Here is a 21,138-nt window from a genome sequence, read left to right on the forward strand (position 1 = left end):
TAAAAATAAGTTTCCTAGGCGTAAAAATGAGTGTCCCTTTATCACAAGATCTCTATTGTTTTATAGACTAATTAAAAGGCTTTCTTCCCCATTTTACTAATATAACAAAGTGTAGGCCCTAGAAAAGTATTAAGTTAGAAGGAAAAGCTTTCTCACTCTCTTCCACTGAAGGGACCCCAAAAGACAGGCAACAGTGACTATCATTAAATAAAAGGTCACCTTTTTTCTAGGAACAAACCATTTATCAATAGAAAATAATTGTCTTGCCATTTGCAAGGGCTCCACAGCAATAGACAATGTTTTTCGCTCACATAATTACAAAACAGTGAAAGTTCAGAAACACAGCCTGAATCCACCTCCCTATTTTTACCCTTTACAATTCTCATTGCCCTTTGGGCCTCTGCTTGGAAGCAAATGGAAGACAGGCTGAAGTTTTCTCAATTGAGCTGAAGCTAAGAAACCTTTGATATGCTAATAGTCCCCTTCAAACGGTAAGAATTCACACTTGCATTAATTCAAACAATTTGTGCAGAATGATGTGAAATGGCACCTCTTTTAGAGGCAAGCAACAAAAGGAGAGAATCGGAATGTCTGAAGGAACTAAACAACAGAACATTTGTTCTGCAGTATTCTCTCTATCATGCATAAATTTCCTGGAGGGTGGAGAGAGGGACAACAAAAAGTTCCACAACACACCTGAACAGAAGTAGATTTTCTTATATAAGGTTTTCCAAATATCATAAACATACTAAATTTAAAGTTACCAAGTTACCTTTTACTTGGGTCAAAAGTCCCATAACAATTTGGAATGTTGTTAAAGACACTACAGAAACTATTCTTTTTCTCTGCTGTGGACGCCTATTGCCTCCTAGTACCCAACTTTTAAGGTCTGCCCAAGATCAAACTTGATTTAGTAAGAGACATCCCAACAGGAAATTATTTACCAAACGGATGTGACTTTTCTCCATTGTGCAACTCGAGTTGAGCAAAGAGCAAACTCGGTGCGGCCCGTTCCAGATACAAACACTGACAGGGAAATGAATGAACCAACAGCGTCCGTTAAATCTATGCCTCTGGAAAGGGGAAGAGAGAAGTACACGCACCGTAAAGGCGGCAGGAGAAAATTTAAGAATTGGGGCGGGGGCGGGGAGGACAGTGCCTTAGAACCCGGCCTTTGTAACGGGAACCATCTGGTCGGTGGTGCGGCTCAGACGCTCCAGGCTGCTTGAGGGAGCTGCTCAGCAGCCTGACACCTTTCAAGAAACAGGAGGAAAACATTTCCTCGGTCTGAATGCAAGACAACACAGTTTGCACCAGGAAGATCGGATGGAGAGGGCCCGGGAAGGGGGAAAGGATGAGGGGGGAGGAGTCCGTAGAAAACCAGGAAAGAAGCCGCACCGCAGGACTCTTCCCTCCAACTATGTTTTTAAAGGACGGAATGAAGAGAGAATAAAATATATATATATATACACGAAAGACATACGTTCCTTAGCCTTTAGCCTCCGATCAGCGACACTTTGGGCACACAGTAAAGCTGCCAGCGATTTTCCCTACCCCAAGCCCCGCAGTTTGGCGAAAGGAACAAACTTTACTGATGCCAAGCGAAGGAGTCCTGCAAGCGTGCCTCCCCAATGCTAGGACGCTTTTGTCGCTTCGCCCGCCCTCGCCTCTCTACCGGAGGGGTCGGGTCATCCCAGCCAATCAAGGAGCCTAGGCTCGGTTAGCCCGGGGGGTCTCCCCTTTCCTCGCGCCCCTCCCACGCCTTCTCCTCCCCGCAGATCCCCACCCGGCACCCCCATCCTACAAACCAGGCTTCCCGAGGTTCCCAGCCCCACAGCCACCCCAGGAGCCCACGGTCGGGAACTTCTCCCACAGGCCCAGCGCGGCCCGCTGCTGCCCTCTCACTGCGGGTCCGGGAGGCTCTCTGCCCTCCCCAGGGCCCGCCGGGTGCCGGCCCCGCCACCCGTCCGCCCGCCCACCCCGCGGGGCCGCCCCTAATCGTTGCCAGCCCCCGCGCCGGCCTGGCCACATCTGGCTGCGCTTTGCTGTTATCCTCGCCTCTCCACACCACCTAACCACCAACAAGAAAAAACAACAACCCGCAACAACTCACCCCCCACCTCTACTTCCCCCTGAACTCGCCCCGGGCGCCCGGCCTCCCTGCTCCACTTACAGCCCGGGACAGGTCTGCAGGCGGGAGGGGCGGTGGCGGACTGGGCCCCGCGCCCCGCACCCCGAGCAGAGCGGCCCCACGGAGGGCGCGCCTCACATCCCCCTCCCCAGACGGGCTGTAAAAGGGCTAGCGGCCCCTTCCAACCCAAGCTTTCAGAAAATCAAAAAACGCATAACCCGATCGTACTCCCCCACGCCCCCTGCAAACAGGCTGATGCCTAGAGAGCGTTACGACAGCTCCCTGAGAAAAGGAGAAGCTGGCTGGACGGGACTGGAGTTCTGCGTATCGATTTCCGAGGAGAGGAGGTGGGCGGGGGGGGGCAGCAAGAGCCAGCGCGGGTCTCCCACTCGGCCGGGCCGAACAGAAACAAACAGCCGAGCCCCAACTCACCCGCGGCTCCCTCCCCCTCCAGCCTCCACCCCCGGGCAGGAGGCGCAAAGCAAACAGGTCTCCGAAGCCCGGCACAGAGGCACATTGTTCGCTCCTGCGGCTCTTACCTCGGTCTGCGAGCGCGCCCCGGGGGCGGGCCGTCTGGCGCGGGGGCCGCGCGGGGAGAGGAGCGGAGGGCAGCGGCGACCCCGGCCGCTGAGGGCCGAGGCCGGCTGCGCGCGCGGGTCGCCGGCCGCCGAGTCCGCGCCGGAGGCAGCGCCGCGGCTCGCCGGCCGGACACGGCGCCGCTGGTCGGCCGCCGCCGCCGCCGCCTCCTCCAGCCAAGCAGCCAGCGCCGGGCGGCTCCTGGGGTTAGGTCAACATTTTCCCGCAGTTTCCCACACGCCGCTCCGCGAGAGGGGTCTTTTACACACGCGCGCACACCCCAGACCGCACGCTCCCTTAGAAAAATCAAAAATTTCGGAAACCAGAGCGAAAGGAGCGGCGGAGGTAAAAGCCCGACAGAGGTGCGCAGACTTGGGAGTCCCCTCGGAGCGGCAGCAGCGGGAGGGGCGGGCAGGCGCCGGCGGCGCGAGGCCAACGCAGTTTGTCAGGCGAAGCCCTTCAGCCCGCGGTCTGCGCGGGCCGGACTGGCATCCCTGGCGCCGACCCTGCGGCCTGGGGCGGGAGACAGCGGCGGCCCCTCCTCACATTCCGGGGCTCCGGGCCGAGGCTGAGCGGTGGCCGCTGCCCCACGAGAGGCTGAAGGCGAGGACTCTGGCTCGGGAAAGCAGGGAGGTGCACAGAAGAGCCACGCCACGCACAGCTACGGAGGGGAGATGCCCCCCAACAATCCCAAGGAATTCTCCGGTAAGCTCCCGATTTCGCTCCGGCACCTCTGCGAGAGTGTGTGTGAGCGGGGAGAGAGTGAGGGAGAGAGGGAGAGAGAGGGAGAGAGATGGGGGAGTGCGAAGTCCTGACACAGACTCTCGGCGAGGTCTGAACTGGAGTCACCTCCAGCCTCCTCCTCCCCAAATCCCCACCTACCCACCCCCGCCTCCGGAGTTGACTGATCATATAAACATATTAGCGTGTACAGCGGCAAAGGACAAATCTCTCCCTCCTGATTTTTCCAGCAAGGGGCTCAGGCAAACTCAAAAGAAGATTACAGGCAGCTAAGTACAAAACGTGGAGCAGATAATCTATAACTCATTGCCGCCCAATGGCCATTTTCCACTCCATTTGAGCAGCTGCGGCGGCGGTGCGCCCGAGCAGGAGGGAGGGGAGCGAAAGGGGACACTTACGGGCTCGAGCAGTTCGAGTGGCGGCGGCGGTGGCCGAGCAGCCGCCCGAGGACAGGCCGGCCCCGGCTCCGCCGGCGGGGCGGCCGCAGGGCTGTCCGGGCAGCGGCGGCGAGGGACGCGCGCACTCGGCCTCGGAACGCGCCCCGGAGGCGGCCTGCGGCGGCTGGCGCCCCTCCTCTGCCTCCCCGTCGGCTCGCCACCCCCCGCTCAGTCCCGGGGCTCGGCATCCAGCCTTCCCCCTCCCACCATCAACACACCCCTTCCACCCCGACCCCTACCCCCAAACTCCACTCACTGCGCGCTAGGTCCTCCGCGCGCTCCTCCGGCGCGCGCTCTCCATCCTGTCCACACACACGCGCTTTAAAAACATTTATTTTATTTCTGGAACGGGGTGAAGGGCATTTGGGAGAGCGCGGCGGAGTGCGGCGCTCGGGCCTCCGAGGCGGGGCGCAGGGGGCTGGCCAGCGGCTCGGGGGCCCCCCTCCCCTCCCCTCTTCCTTCCAGGCCCAGGAGCTTTCTCCTTGCCTGCACCTCGGAGAGGCGCCCAGGATGCGTCTTTTACCCACCCCGTCTCCAGGTTTTCTCTTTTCTCCACGCAGCGAGCCGGAGGCTTCCAAACTTTTAGTTTCCGCAGCCCTCCTTTTGTGTGACCGCTCCGAGGAGAAAAGAACGTCTGTTTGCCGCGGTTGCCTCCGTCGGGCTGCCGCGCACTGGGGACGCTCCAGGGTTAATGCGTCTTTGATACCTGAGATTTCCGGCGCGCTCGTTAATGAAAGTTACATTTTTAAAAATTGCGGTGACTTTTTCTTTGTAGTTACAGAGACCTCGCCAAACTTTGACTTTATTAACTATATTTCACAAGAGCGTTTTGTTTGTTTTTGATTAAATCCACCAGGGTAAGCGAAGGAAGGAAAGGAGACTACAAGGCTCTTTACTTGAAAGTGCATTCATCGTGCTGTTAGGTCTGTTTCCCTCATTTCCTTACATTGAGACTGCCTTTGCTCTTGTCCTCTGACCACACTTCCTTGCCACCTCTCTGTTGGTAGTGTCAGCGAACAACCAGGCAGCGCCAACGATGGATCTGAGCTGAAGAGAGCAGATCACGCCGGGACAAATCACCCTTGAAAAATATTTTAAAGCCAGTTTAAGTGTCCTCTGCATACCAGGGAAATCAAAACTGGGTGTTTTTTGGTTTGGGGGCTTTTTTAATTACAAAATCTCTAAGCTGAAAGTCACTAAGTTTTAGGACGTATTTCTCAATCACTGACAGAACTAATGAATGCAGCCCTCAATTAAAGAAGCCTGTTTCCATTGGTTTTCAAGAGAAACCGATTCATCAAGATTTAAAACCTCTAGAAAATAGGATGAAACTTGAGCGTCTTTGCTTTCAGAAACTATGTACTTTTTGTTGCTGCGGGTATGTTGCAGTCATCATACTTAAGAAATCATTTCAAACAACAATGTTATTAAAATGTCAACAGCATATTGTTCAAAAGACTTGAAGCCTCTAAATACCTGTCAGTATTTTGTCACAGAGCGAGGTATCTGTAGTACTAAAGTAAATCCAGCTATTGGTCAGGTTTGTTCTCAACTTGTAAAGAATCATAAGTTAAAAGTACACATGTGCAAATAACCGAAATGTACTCTTTTGGTTGATTCATTATACTTCTCAAAACAAGAATCCTTGATCATCAAACTTCTTTCTACTTAATGTATTGATGTTTTAATATTCTCACCATTCCAAAAGACAAGAGTAGCCACTCAGAGCATTTGTACTTTAAACTACATAAACACTCCCATTTGGAATTTCTTAGATAGCATAATTCAAATATTATAGATGCAGGACACAAGCCTCGTCTGGAAAAAAACACGTATGCAGAGCTGGTGTGAAACCTTACTATGTACCTAAGGTTTCTAAACGTGTCAAAATTATACGTACAACAGATCTACCTAGGAAAATTAAATCAGGCTACTTTAGTTGAAGAGGCAAAATTATAAAATTCTCAGACCTCGGAGGTCATTTATATCATGGTCTCTTCTAGAATTTAAAATTGTTTTATTCAAGATTATAAACCAAAATATGTCAAACTAATAATAATCTACATTTACTGAAAAATTTTAGCCCTTTCCTTTGTTCATCTTTGAAGGTTTTTGACTCATCTCGGCATGATTCACAAGAAGCCTCAATGAGTGCATAGATCAGTCTAATCCTATTTTCTTTTGGGAGGCAAAACCTGGGCTGAAGTTTTTATTTAGTGAGCTTAGTTAGTAATCAATAGAAATTTTTGACTGAATTAAGCAGGCCATATGTTGGCTCATTTACTTATTTATTTAACTCAGAAAGAATTTCTGGAAGAACCCACTGTCTACATTTCATAGGTCTGACATTCTTTGATGTTCGGGACCTAGATGAGTCACTCTCTACTATGTTCCTGAAGAGACTACTACATCACACAAAAAAAGGAGGATGCATGGAGGGGGAAGAAATTGTCAGAAGTGGGTTAAAACTATAAAGAGTGGAAAATGTGTCATACAAGTTTTTAATTTTAATTCAATAGGAGGTGTATTTTATAGAGTTCAAAGGGTTCAACACATTTTTGTGAAGAATATAATAAGCTTGCTATGTTTTTTAAAATTACAGCTAAATGTATTCCTTCTCTAGGATGTTTTAAATATTAAAGAATTTTTAATTCTTTCCTTGCACTTTACCCATAATAATGCTTCAACCTTCTTTGTGTCCACAAAGAAGAATTGAAAAAGAGCTTTTAATTGCATTGATATATTCAGGTTTAAGCTGTTAGTCACAAACCTGCCATTACAAAGGAACCCTTAAATGACACGCACATCCAGAAAACATAATTTGCCTGACACTTCATGACAATTCAAAACATAATTTATAACAATACAGGTGTTATGGCAGAAAAAAAATGAAATGAGAAGCTTAATAATGTCTGCAGATGTTAGCAAGTTAAGGGGAGTTGGAGTATATTATGCATTCCCTAAAATCCAATCAAATGAACTACTCATTCTGTATTATTGTTTAAGTAATGGCAAAATCATTGACTTATTCAGAATACTTGCTAATTGTTTTTAAAAATAAATTCTGCAAAGGACAAAGGAAACACCCATTTCCATTTGTTTTATGTTAAATCAACATCTAACCACTCATGGTGATTTCATTCAAAGAAAACAGAAGGAACTCGTTAGCTTATGTGGTTAGAGAGATTGATGGGCTTCAAACATTTTAACCATATATGTTTTTTCCAACTGTAGAAACTCGTGTTTTTAATTTAAGCAATCTTAAAAAACTAGATTATTTTATTCTGTGAGTTCACATATTTCTGATACAGAAATTATGCTAATTTTTGAAGCTATTACCATCTAAGCACCTTTGTTTAAAGGAAAGTGATGAGGCACTTGTCAAAATACAAGTATGAATAACAATAGTTTGGTTACCAAATTAAAGAATCTGAAGAAGTAGGAAAATGGGCTTTAAAATATTATGATTAGCACAAGCCAGTAGAACAGTAAGGAACTTCTTCACTGTCCCGCTCTGGCAAACTTGGATATAGATAAGACAGTTCTAAAAGGGGCTACATGGAGGTGGGCTGGGGTGGAGTGGGGAGATTGGGGACTTCATACTGGGCCAAAAATTCTAAGTTTGAGCTACATAGCTGTAGAGAACTATTAAGGAGAGTAGGCTGTATTCATAATGGGGAGTATATTTTGCCTGTGATGAGAGTGATGTTAGTTCTAAAATAAAACAAACAAGTAAACAAATAACAGGTGAACCTGGTCTGGTTTCTAATACACAAACAGAAATAAAATTAGATTTCATCCTAAAGTTAACCAGTTCCCATTTCTTCATCATTACTATTCAGTGATACTTAGTGCTGAAACTAGCTTTCCCTACTCTAGAAAGTATTTTAAAGCTCTAGAGCAGATCAAAGCAATATGTGAATACCAAACTTAACTAGAACTGGTTGAAAGTTGCTAGCTTTATTTTTCATTTTAGCTTTGCCATGCATGTAGGCTGAAAAGAAATCAAAACTCATTTTCCATGAGAGCAGAAACATATGAAAGCATTTGGCAAAGCCAAGAAGTTTAACTATTCTCCCAGCTCTCTTCAGGCTGAGTAAATCTTTGTCCAAGAAAGCCAAACTCTATCTAAAATATAGAGATGCAGTCTCCAAAAGCAATGACATTTAAACAACAGTATACATATGATTATAGTGAACTGTGCTTAATGATATTATTTAGAAGTATATAATCACCACATATATTATTATATATTTATCATTTTATAATTAATACTTTTTTAAAAAATCCACCAATACAACTGGTAGCATGACTCTGTGCACTTAGAGTGTTTATATGTATAACAATATATAAAAGATTATAAAAATTTTATACCATTGCCATTATGATACTCAAAAGTAAGCAAATTAAAAAAGATGTCCTACGTAATCACTGTTCCACTGAGTCTTATACAACTCTAAGTTAGTCTTTCTTTCCCATAGATTGTTCCCATTACTCCTGTTAATCTCTGCACTTTGAGGATTTTCTATAATTGGGTCTTATAGATCTTTTTCTATCAATGTTTCTGTCAAACCATGAAGTATAACTATAATAACACTCATTTTATACAAAGCTTTCTATGGCCTCTTATAATAATTATTTTGTTCATTGTACTCACAACCAAATATTTTATTGAAGTCCATAGTTTAAAAATAGGTCTCCCTATTCCTTTTTAATATATGCAGAAAACTTCTATCAACAATAGAGATGAAATTTCTTTATTTTTTTTTTAAGTATTGAAGCTAAACTAAGAGTAGCCTAAATCACAACTCTTTGTTTTAAATATAAAACATTTGGATGGGCAATTCTTCATAAAGCAGACATGTACAGCTTGGGTGAGAACAAAAGCAAGTCAATGGTTAATAGCAGAGGCAACTCCACTCTACTGAATCTAAACCCTCAGAGATAACCAAATAGCAATTTCAGAGAAGTCTAAATAGAATTTTTAGTGTCTCTGCAAATATTTTTGATTATTCATGTCATAGTTCATTGTAGCACAGCAAACTTGCAAACGGCTTTTAAGAGTCAGAAAACAAACTCACAAATACCTCTTGCATCTTACAAGGTGAGTCAAAGTATAATTATATAACACTTCTAATATTTTCCTATTAGAAAACATTATAATTTTCTTAACGTTAAGCATAAAATAATAAAATAATAATTGTAATTTATGATCTCACTATTTTTTTAACAAAAAATTATTTTGTTGCAGTTTTGAAAATACAGTGTAAAACTGTATAATGTGAGATGTTTGACCTTGACTTTGGTTGATCCTTCTGTTCATCTACACTATCGATTACTAACATTTTTCACTATTTTGTTCTCTAATATGATAGTTATTTTTTAACTCCACTTACCTGCTTTATTTTTTAAAGGCCTTTCTTTGTTGTGTATATTTCAGTAAACATAAATTTGTCTGAGCATGTGGAAAATAGAATAGCAATTTGCAAAGATTTTTCTTCTAAGCCTAGCTCTCATCATAGTTTCTTGATAAGATAATAGAATGTAGCCATCTCTATTTTCAAGAATAATTTAAATCTTTATAATTAAGTTTCAACTTATTGCAGCTCATTACAGTGCATTCTTAAGGTCACTATGAAATCAATCACTTAGGACCTAGACCAAACAATGATGTAATAGGCATATGTTTTTTGATAAGTAAAAGTGCTTTAGAAAAGAATTCGTTTTCTTTAAAATAAGCATCCAAATTTAGAATCATGCCTGAAATGTCATTTATATCTTAAAGGAATACTGAAATGATTTGGAAATGATAAGGTTTTGTGGAGCTATATTCAATGAAAAATTTTTGTTTTAGGTTAAAAAATAAGGACACATAACCTCTCCAGCTATTCTACATTAAAAAAGGAGTTGCTGAACTGTCACTTGAACAGTATATTCTTTGAATGGTTTTGTTTCAGTGATGACGATGTGTTGCACTGAACCATCCACCCTCTTATCCGACTGTCCTGGTTACCAAAATCACATACCTACAAATAACTCTTTTAGTGCATTAAAAGAGTGCCCCCCTTCATTATGGGAATGTAATTTATGACACCAATTTAATTAGAACTATGTCCTTACTACCTGAATTAATGACCCAAATTCAAACCACATATATTTCATTGTTCAGACAATGTAGAATACACTACAAGAAAAACTAATTTCCTGTTTATTATCTAATGATAATTGAAACACAATAATTCATTATAATACTGGATTACTGCTATATATGAAGTAGCATGTCTCAAAGAAATAGGTCATGGAAATAATATGAAAAAATATTTAAAACTTGTTAAAATTAAATTAGAGAAATGCTGAGTAAGAATGCTAGGTATAAAATATAAATGTTTGAGTATTCAAGAATATAAACTATTTTTAAATAATATGGATCCCCAGAAGACAATCATTGATCATTTAAAAAAAACTATGGGTAATCAAATAAGGAATCTGAAAAATATTTAAAAGAATGAATTTTGACATTTCATATAATTACTCAATATTTACTTTCTCTCCAATGCCCTATTGCAAAATGATTTAAGATATGATATATATAAATCAAAGTATCTTATGCAGGTATAGATTTGAGATGATAATGCTAGCCTGTTCGTTTATAATGAATATTTCTATATAGAAGGAAATCATATAATGTCAAAAATAGATACTAGATTGAATATTTAGAAAACTACCTTTAACTACTTAGGTAAGTTTATAGCTTATCAAAATTTGTAGATAAAATATTACACCTTATAACTAAGGAAAGTCTACCTTTGCCTTAGTTTTCCAGTTAATGAAAGAAGTGTTTAAATACTCTATAGTTAGATTATTAACTTCTACAAAACTGAAACAGATGTGTGTCTTAGTATGCTATTAAATTTATGATTTACATAGAACCCTTACATAGAGCTAAGCAGAGGCCAATGATTCTAATTTGCTCTAGATTTACAATAACCTGATCTGGGTTTTGTAAGTATTGAAACACTTTAAACAAAATTAGAAAGCAGTTGTGCTTTCTGTGATTAAAGATGCAGTTCTCTTTGGAGTAATGAGAAAAGTTAGAGCATGTTTCTTTCTCTATGGATGTTTCTATTATAAACATGAGTGCTATACATTATATATTTTTGTTACTATGATTTCCTTGTTTTTAATTATAAAATAAACCAATTGAATTTCACTGGAGTCTCAAATTGAAACTATGCCAAAATTTAGCTGAAGAATGTGTACTGAGCTTCATAAAAATCCTTAAAAATTTTTCCCAGGGTCTTAAGGTCTTGTTATACAAATAGTAGTTCACCATAATTTTCTAGTGCAAAGCATCTTTCTGATGAAGACCTGTGCAGCAAAAGGGCGTAAGTGCTAAATACATTACAAACCCTAGAAAATGACATATATAAAATTGTTCAGGATTAATGAGTCATATAAATTACATATAGAAAAAAAGTCTATTTTATCTCATTACACAAATTATAACATTTACAGGACTATTATTTAAACCTTCTTCTACTTAGCTTGGTGAATTATAATCCATCAGCTCCTAAAAATCAGATCTATAAGAACACTTTATTTTAAACACTGTGAATACTGTTTCCTTAAAAGTCAGTCAGAAATGTTGATATAAATATCATTGTAAGCGTCTGTGTGTATATTTATGTATATAGAAAATAAGTACATGCAAAAGTATTAATTCATTAAAAGTTTATCTCTCATAAAACCTTTATTAGCCCTTGAAGTCTTTGCCACTTCATATAAAATGATTTATCTTTTGAATAACAAGGTTCCATTAATCTGTTTGACAAAGGAATTTTTAAATCATTTAAATAATTTATTTGAATGAATTATTTAAATTCCGTAAAATATATATGCACACGTATATGTATGTATCTGTGTCTCTATATCTGTGTTCTGGCACAATATCACAGAAGAAATACGAAATAGAGTTCAGAATACATTGTCCTTGACACGGTGTGACTTGGTGTTGCTGCAAAGTGTTCTTTGATCACCCACTGTTTGCATAAGACCCCTGTTAGAGGGCCATTTGTGCTCATTTGGCACAACAGGGTGGTTTCATGTCAGAGAAATGTGCATGTTATTTTTTATACTCATTTTTAATTTTGTGTTTTTACTGAGATTGCAGGCTGACAAATTTTCAAAATGTAAGCATAATAAAGGCAATTATTCAACACTGATAGAAAACTTGCTTCCCTCAATTCGGGGCTCTAGGTGCTAGTGGGAAGTGGTAAACAAACTTCTTCCCCAGAGAAATAAATCATGTGTGGAAACAAAGGGCAAATATACATGGAAAATAAGTAAGAATGTACACAAAAATTTATAAACAAATACACAAAACTAATTAGGACATAAAGATTTATATAATATGCTTAATATGCATGGCATTCAGGAATTTTAACTATGTACTATTTCTTCACAGACTACTACTTCACAAAATTTTCTCTCAGATAGATCTTATTATTCTTTTTCCCCGAAGATGCATTTTTACATATAAAAATAATGAAAATGATGGAATATTTCCCCAGGTTTGGTAAGGTTATAGAATAAATTTATGAAAGGTTCTCCCCAATTTTATTTTTAAACATGCAGGAAAATAAGCTTTCGGAGCACCTGGGTGGCTCAGTTGTTGGGTGTCTGCCTTCGGCTCAGGTCATGATCCCAGAGTTCTGGATCAAGCCCCCCATCGGGCTCCCTGCTCAGCAGGAAGCCTGCTTCTTCCTCTCCCACTACCCCTGCCTGTGTTCCTGCTCTTGCTATCTCTCTCTCTGTCAAATAAATAAATAAAATCTTAAAAAAGGAAAATACACTTTCACCTAAGTATCTCCTACACAGAACGAAACAGGATATATATAGTTTTTACTTTCTAGTCATCTTTCTTTAGGAAACTACATCCAGTTTTTCCTTGGTGATGCTGTAGCCCTCTCCATTCTATTAGGTTTTGGTGGGTTCATTCAGGTTTTATTTCAATTTTGTGACCCATCCTTTCAACAAATTCCTTTTAGCTTTATTTATCAGAGAGGTCCTAATTTTATGTATATTAAAATCTCAATCTATGTTTGTGGCATTTAGTAAAATTTGAAGGTTCTATTTTCTCCAGTCCTTTTCTCCCTTACCCAACAATCCATAATCCCAGCTATAACACTATATAGTTTATACCCATTACCCACAATACTCAAACCCTAGTAAGAAGGTATGAAAAGCTCTCAGTGGACTGATACAACTGTTAAAGGTACTTGTTATACCAATGTAGCATCATGAACTCTTGGGGAGACAATAGTCTTTCAAAAATTGATTACATGCCCAAAACTCCTATCTGGAACTTCCTCTCTGGAAGCTCCTCTCTCCCTGCCCACAGTCTTATATCAAGAAGTGGAAATAGCCCCCAAAATACCTCCAAGCATATATATATATATTTATATATATGAAGTAATAGTACACTGTTCAGAATGGTACACACCAATCAGGTGAAATAATTTTTTTTTAAGATTTTATTTATTTATTTGACAGAGAGCGAGAGCAGGAACACAAGCAGGGGGAGTGGGAGAGGGAGAAGCAGGCTTCCCTCCGAGCAGGGAGCCCGATGTGGGGACTCGATCCCAGGACCCTGAGATCATGACCTGAGCCGAAGGCAGACGCTTAACAACTGAGCCACCCAGGCGCCCCAGGTGAAGTAATTTTTTAAACACTTTACCTACTCTCAGATTTTTGAAGAACAATGGCCCCTTTAGTGTCTAGCAAAGGACCTGAGCTATAGTTCGTTATTGAAAAGTGTTTATAGAATATATGAGTCAGAATCCTATAATCATGAATACTACTATAATATTTAGTTCAATAATAAGGTTACTTCTTATCCAAATATTGTAGCATTGCTTTGCTGATATGGATATTACAAGTCAAATAACCTAGAAATCTTATACAAATATACTTATCACAAGTGTACATATAAACACACATATATAAATTTACTTAACACATTTGTTTAGTCAATTTATTGAAATATTTTTATAGACCATATGTAAATATTTTACTATCTTTACAAATTGGACTGCAATGAAAATTTGAGTGTTTTTCTAAAATTTAATTTAATAACAATATTTGTGTGTGAGTGTGCTTTTAAGTAAAGAATCACAGATACAGACAAAATTGTTCAGGGAGTATATAGCACTATTATCTTCATGTATGTGTGTGTTTGAGAGGTGGGAAATAGCTCAAGGAAGGCAGGAAGTTAATATGTTTGAGTTTTTGAATTCAGAGAAGTTGAAAAGTTGGCTGTCTGTTCTATATTACCTTGAACAAGCTTTGTCCCTTCTACTTTTCTGTCGCAGCAACTTATATAACATAACGATGTGTTTAGGGAACTTCAGAAATTAGAATCAATGGGACTTACATGAAGCATTTCAAGGGTTTTATTTTGTACCCCAGTACTTTGGTTTTATTCACACACAAAACATCTGATATTTCATGTATTATGGTAAAGTATCATACTTCCATCTTAGCTCATTTATGATTCACTAAGCAGTCAAAGATTGGAACCCTACATCCAAGAGCCAAAAAACATTTTAACCATTTTTTTTCCTGCCAAATCACTAGCAAATTTTATTAATATTATTTTAAGGAGTAAATTTGTCAAAATTTCCAAGGAAGATCTCATTTTCTGCTGACACTTTAAATTCTATTTCTTTTTGTTTATATTCCAATTTTTTTTTTTTTTTTTTGAGAGCGAGCAAGAGAGAAACAGCATGAGAGGGGAGAGGGTCAGAGGGACAAGCAGGCTCCCCGCTGAGCCGGGAGCCTGATGTGGGACTCGATCCCAGGACCCTGGGATCATGACCTGAACCGAAGGCAGATGCTTAACCATCTGAGCCACCCAGGCACCTTATATTCCTAGTTTTTAAAAAATCTTTTCAAAATATATTAGTATAGTACTTTGCTATCTAAGGAAATCATAGTGAATATTATTTTATCTTTCTTTGATGACATGCAATTTTTGAGTGTTGAAGAACCATAAAAATGAACATTGATTATCACAGCTCTTATTACACATCATTGTATTTATTGATTTACTCCTCTCACACTAGACTGACAGTAAGCTCCTTAAAATCTCACTAAACTCTCTATGCCAGCTCTTAGCACAGCATACAACAGAGGTCACGAACTGCTGGCCTGTATAAAATCTAGCCAACAAATGTAATTTATTGGTTCCATGGATCCTGGGTTACATAGCATTTTGTTTGTTTGTTTTTAAACAGTTATTTGTCAAGTTTTAAAATTAGGAGGTTTTGATCAAAACATGGATTTCCAGCTTCTGGGGGGGGGGGGAAGGAAAGGTCCAACAACATTGGGTGGATGTTACATCATAGCAGCATTCAACCGGAGAGACCTTTCCTTTTAATGAAAACAAGTACCACCCTATGACCCCCTCAAAATCCAGACAAAGTATCTTGTGCCATGAATCACCTAATCAGTGATAATGTTTGTGTTCTACTTAAAAGTGTCATTAAAGGAAAGTGAAATATATCTTCACCCATATCTTTGCTTTTGTTTTGTTTTGTTTTATAATTAATTAATTAATCTCTACACCCAAAATAGGGCTCAAACCCATGAACCCAAGATCAAGAGCCCCGTGCTCCTCCAGCTGAGCCAGCCAGGCGCCCCTTCACCCGTATCTTTGTAAAGTGAGAAATAGAAAGATAGATCTAGAGAACTATATGTTTAACCTAACTGCCCATCACTCACTTTTTCTTTCCTATTCCTATAAACATTTTAATTTTTGAGCTCCAGTGGTCAAAAACTTGAATGTGAGTGAATGCATGAATTATACTGTCAATATATATTGAAAGACATGGGGGCGCCTGGGTGGCTCAGTTGGTTAAGCGACTGCCTTCGGCTCAGGTCATGATCCTGGAGTCCTGGGATCGAGTCCCGCATCAGACTCCCTGCTCAGCGGGGAGTCTGCTTCTCCCTCTGACCCTCCCCCCTCTCATGTGCTCTCTCTCTCTCATTCTCTCTCTCAGATAAATAAATAAAAATCTTTAAAAAAAAAAAAAAAGAAAGACATGAAGAAATGTCTTGTATAGTAGTAATGGTGCTTTGCTGTATTCAAAGGGTACGTATATATACCACCTCATTTGTGCACTTACTGTGTAGCTCAACACTGAAGTTATAATGCCGCACCCCCCATTCTCACCAACTAGCTCAATCCTCTCTCTACTTATATTTATATTCACCAGTTTTTTCTTTTTCTCCTCATTTGACAACACTTTCTAGCACTCTTTCACTGATGTTTACTCTTGCATATTCTTTTCTTTCTGTGACCTGTTCAGTTTCCCCCTACATGGCAAGGTAACTCGACAGTAACAAATGATGGTTTTGATTATTTTTGTATTACTTAATGTCTCATAAGTGTAGTTCACCAAGGGAGGACACATGAAAGGAATCAGTCTTTTTCAACCAAACAAACAAATGGAAGAAAATACCCTTTAAGTGTTAATTCACAGGGTTTAAAAGACTTAATAGTTAAAATAATTATGACACACTAATACAGCAGAAAAAGCTAAACGCAAAATGTTTTAAGGCAAACAAGCTAAGCCTTTACTAAAAAATACTAAAAGCAATTGATAGTCTCAGATATGTTTAAAAAATATTCTTTGTTAAGGGTGTACTTTTCAAAGAGAGAATTAAGATTATCTACTGAACCTGAGTCAGGAATATTTTTTTTTATTATCCCAAATTTGTTATGTTTCCTATTTATGAGTGTTATTAGTACTATTATCATAATCCCTATTTTTATTTTATAATTTGTATTTTCGTATACAAAATTTTTATTATGATTACAGGTCAAAACATTTTCCCGTATGAATATAACTCAATTTTATGTAAGTATGTCACCTGGAAAATATGATCATAATGAATTAACTCCACAAAGTGAGAATCACCTGTATTAAAAATACTAGTTTTTTAAAAGTCCTATAAATTATAGTTTGCAGAATATCCTTTGTATCAGTAAAAAAACCCTAGCACACACTTTCTGAAAAGAGCCTTTTGTGCTCGTTGTAGTAATTTTACTGAGATACTGCTGTCCTTATTTAAGTTTCATAAAATTTTAGGGGCAACTGGGTGGTTCAGTAGGTTAAGCACCCGGCTGTTGATTTTGGCTGTTAGTGATCCCAGGATCCTGAGATGGAGCCCAGCTTCAGGTTCCATACTCAGCAGGGAGTCTGCTTAAAAGACTCTCTCTGCCCCTCCCCACTCAAATAAATAAATAAATCTTTAAAAAAAATTATTAGAACAATTATATATGTCAGTTGTTGAGACAGACACCATATAAAAGAAAATCTCAAATTTCCCATGCAACTTAGAAACTGATATTGGCATATATGATTGGATCCTTTTCATATTAGAAATTTTCAGTATTTTTTCACTAAGCAAAGCTCTTCTATAACAACAAAAGTAAAATTGTTTCTAGTAATCATAGTACTTATTTTTCAGAAATTTTGTCTTTTCTCCCTTTTCACTTTTCCTGCCAAATTGTGAAATAAAAGATATATTCCATTCATAAAATTGGATAATTAATTTGGCCAATTAACTTAATCCGTGTCCATACTAAAAAGTATGAAACATTTTTATTATTGTTTTTGACTCTTGACAGAACACATACATCAAGAAGTAGAATTTCTTTTCTTAATGCTTAATAAGCATCCCATGAGGCTATACCTAGCTTAAATCATTTGTATTCACTTCTTACTTAAAATTCTACAATTTGGTACAGTCAAGAATTTGGTAAATACCATTTTATTTTTTTTAAAGATTTATTTATTTATTTGAGAGAGTGAGAATGAGAAAGAGAGAGAGAGTACATGACGGGGGGAGGGTTAGAGGGAGAAGCAGGCTCCTCACTGAGCAGGGAGCCTGATGCGGGACTCCATCCAGGGACTCCAGGATCATGACCTGAGCCGAAGGCAGTCGCTTAACCAACTGAGCCACCCAGGCGCCCCATGGTAAAAACCATTTTAAATCACTTTGCTCTGCAAAAGTTTTTGAAACACCACCACTGGAGCATTTGACATATCCTTTCAAAAAAGCCACAGGCCTACTTTTTTAACATAAAAACTATATTGAAGATTAACATTTTCTTCTACCTTATCTTGGAAAAGATCTGTAAAGGGCTTCATAAAGTATAAATTCACTTAACTTTGGCTAATGTTAATTTTAAGATGTTTGAAAAAACTTTAGAAAAGCAACACAAGCTAAAAGCTTAGAATTTGGACCAGACCACCAGTTGTCTCAGCTCTACCATGTTGAGGCCTCCATAACGTGCCCAAGTTATGGAGGCTCATCTTTAAATTAACTCTTTCTTTCTTTCTTTCCTTGTTTCTAAAATGGGAATCATAATTATGTGTATTTGATAGTGTTGTCGTGAGGGTTATATGAATTAATACAGGTAGTCCTTAGCACATAGTAAGTCAGTCCTCAAATATTTACTATTATTTTGGTACATTAATAGCATAAAACAGTTGACAACTCTTCAAAATGCTGCCACATAAATGCCTAAAACTGTAGGAGCTAATGTGAAACAATTTTGAACATTCTTATATATTCTTACATATTGGGTTGTATGATAGCAAAAGATTTTAGAAGTATGTTTTGAAACATACAGCTTTATATTGACTAAATGAAATTTTTTGTCACATGTATGCCAGTGTTGTTGCTGGTAGTTTTGATTGCTTTAAGTTAACAATTGGAAGAATCCACTCACTCTTAGTTATGTTCACAGCTTATGATTTTCATTCTTTTTTTATTCAGAAGTGCTTCATTTGGGGGCACTTGGGTGGCTCAGACAGTTGGGCGACTGACTCTTGATTTCAGCTCAGGTCATGATCTTGGGGTTGTGAGATCGAGCCCCGAATCCACATCCAGCTCCACAGTGGAGCCTGCTTAAGATTCTCTCCCTCTCCCTCTGGCCCTCCCCACTGCTCGTGTTTGTGCACTCTTTTTCTCTCCATATAAAAATAAAGTGCCTAGTGCTTTCATAAATCCATAACATTAGAAGAATATCTGGTTAAGCTTATTATACTCTGAAATAGCTAAACACAATTGATGACAGCTGTCTATTAGGCACCTTAATTTTTATTTATTAATTTATAATCTTTCATATTCCCAAAAGAATTTAAGGATATTTAAAAATAAATAGAAATACAAGTAATAAGAGTAACTAAGAATGACAAGGCAAAGACAAAGTAAAGATTGGAAAGTAAATAGCAGGAAAATGAATGTAGGCAAGGTATGCTTATATGCACACCAGCTTTAGATTTGCCTTTAGTCTAAGAGCTACACAAAGAGAAGGGCTGTTTCAGGTTTCCCAATGCCCAGCAAATGCATGACCTGATGATGAGATCCAAGAGAACCCTGACTAAATGGTGATACTGGTCGATTACTTATCCTCCCATCCCATCTCTATTTCTGGTCCATCCCTCCATCCTGTCTTCACTACTGAAGTTGATAGTCCAGTTTTGCCTCTGCTACAAAGATGTCCTTCCTTCTTTCCTCTGTTGTTCCAATAACAACAAAACCTCCCCAAAGGCTAGTTCAACTTTTTTTTAAGCCAAGTTACTGAGAGAATCCTATACATACTTCGATTGGTTCATTCTGGCAGGTTTTTTTTTCTTCTTCTAATAGAATATTTCTCCATTTATTTAGGTCTTCTTTAATTTCTCTCTCAGAGAAATTATGCAGTTTTCAGTGTACAGGTCTTGCACATATTTTGTTAAATTTATCCCTTAGTATTTCATATCTTTTGATGCTCCTGTAAATAATATTTTTTTTTACATTTTCAATTTCAATTTCTTTTTGCTAGTATATATAAGTAAAATTAATGCTTTTACTGAGATATAATTCATGTAGAATAAAATTCACCCTTTTAAAGAATATAGTTCAGTGGTTTTAGTATATTGAGAAGGCTAGGCAATCATCACCACTATCTAATTTTATAACATCTTCAGCACCCCAAAAAGAAACCCCATTAGCAGTCACTCCCCATTTCCCCTCCTACGGCCCCTGGCAACCACTAATCTATTTCTATTCCTGTGGATTTGCCTGTAGAATTAATTTTTAGGTACTGACCTTATAGCATGAGACCTTGCTACGCTCATTATTTCTAGAGCTCTTTAATAGATTCCTCCTGATTTTCCACATATATGTTCATGTTGTCTGAGAGACTGAATACACAAATAGACAATAGGCAAACCAAATATGACAGTAGAACTCTGACCCACAAGCTCCGCAGCAATCAACACAGAATGGTCAAACTAGATCAGCGACTACCAGCTTCCCTGTTTTTTGATCCTCCTTCTAACTCAAGACAACCAGAAAAAGACAAATGTGCTTCCCAAACCATCACACAAGACTCACTTCTAGTGAACCCACTTCTAGCTTCCCCATACCAGCAGCCTCCAATCAGTGCTTACTAGAAGCCTTCCCCTTTTTTCTTTATAAAGCATCCCCATCCACCCTGACTTTGAATCTGCCAAATGCAAGTCTTAGGGACTGACTATCTGCTATAGCAAACTCTGAATAAATAGTCATTCTGGAAGATTCATAATAGAAAGGAAGGCATCAAAATCTCTGGAAGGACTTTGGGGAGTAAGGAGAAAGAGCCCAAGATGGTTTTGGTGGCGTGTTCCCCATTTCCACTGCCAACCCCTGGGAAACATTGTTTTAAAGCAACTACAGAATCTAACTAAATTTAATGAATTAACCCTTCCTTGTAGGGAAATGATAAACTTGGAGGAGAGAGAGACAATGGCTCCACTGGGTATAACTAAGATATAGTACTAGTTAACAGCAGGGTTCTAACTCAGGGAATGGTTTACAATTAATATATTTTTAAAGTATATCCATTTTACTGTAGAGCACAGAGTGAGTTTTGGTATTATTGGTATGGAGAGACATGATCTCCATTAATATACCGTACTCATAAAATAATAAACTTGACTTGTCTGGTTGTTTGAGGCTATGTCTTCTTGGAGTTGCTATTTTGCTTTTACTGGATTTTGTTCAAAAGGAAGTTGTGAAGCAGGGTAGGAGATTAACATTAATCAGACACCATCTTTATGTGTCAGATATCATGAGGACGTTTTAATGTTATTTTATTTTAAGGCTGGCATTCAGCTGGCAAGCTCCAGCAAGGCTTGCTGGTAGTTTATGACCAGC

At 39.3% G+C, this 21,138-nt stretch overlaps 2 protein-coding genes across 14 annotated transcripts in view; one reads left to right on the forward strand and one right to left on the reverse strand.

Annotated features, from left to right (window-relative positions):
* ADGRL2 (adhesion G protein-coupled receptor L2) overlaps window positions 1–4,194 on the reverse strand; it is a 191,988-nt gene extending 187,794 nt beyond the window's left edge. For 11 of the 13 annotated variants that reach the window (XM_035018165.1, XM_035018178.1, XM_035018168.1 and 8 more), the window contains exon 1: window positions 2,671–2,805. The gene's annotated coding sequence lies outside the window, so the exon portion shown is untranslated. Of the gene's footprint in view, window positions 1–2,670; window positions 2,806–3,846; window positions 3,942–4,141 lie in introns of those variants that run through there. The other 2 variants (XM_035018166.1, XM_035018167.1) reach the window with 2 other exon arrangements.
* Window positions 2,387–21,138, forward strand: part of LOC118018943 — a 43,922-nt gene continuing 25,170 nt past the window's right edge. The window contains exon 1 of the mRNA XM_035017714.1: window positions 2,387–3,412. Within this exon, the coding sequence (XP_034873605.1) occupies window positions 2,387–3,412 (1,026 nt within the window). The remainder of the gene's footprint in view (window positions 3,413–21,138) is intronic.

The sequence above is a fragment of the Mirounga leonina genome, unplaced genomic scaffold (assembly GCF_011800145.1).
Source record: "Mirounga leonina isolate KUSES-001 unplaced genomic scaffold, KU_Mleo_1.0 Mir_173, whole genome shotgun sequence".
In the NCBI taxonomy this organism is placed as follows: domain Eukaryota; kingdom Metazoa; phylum Chordata; class Mammalia; order Carnivora; family Phocidae; genus Mirounga; species Mirounga leonina.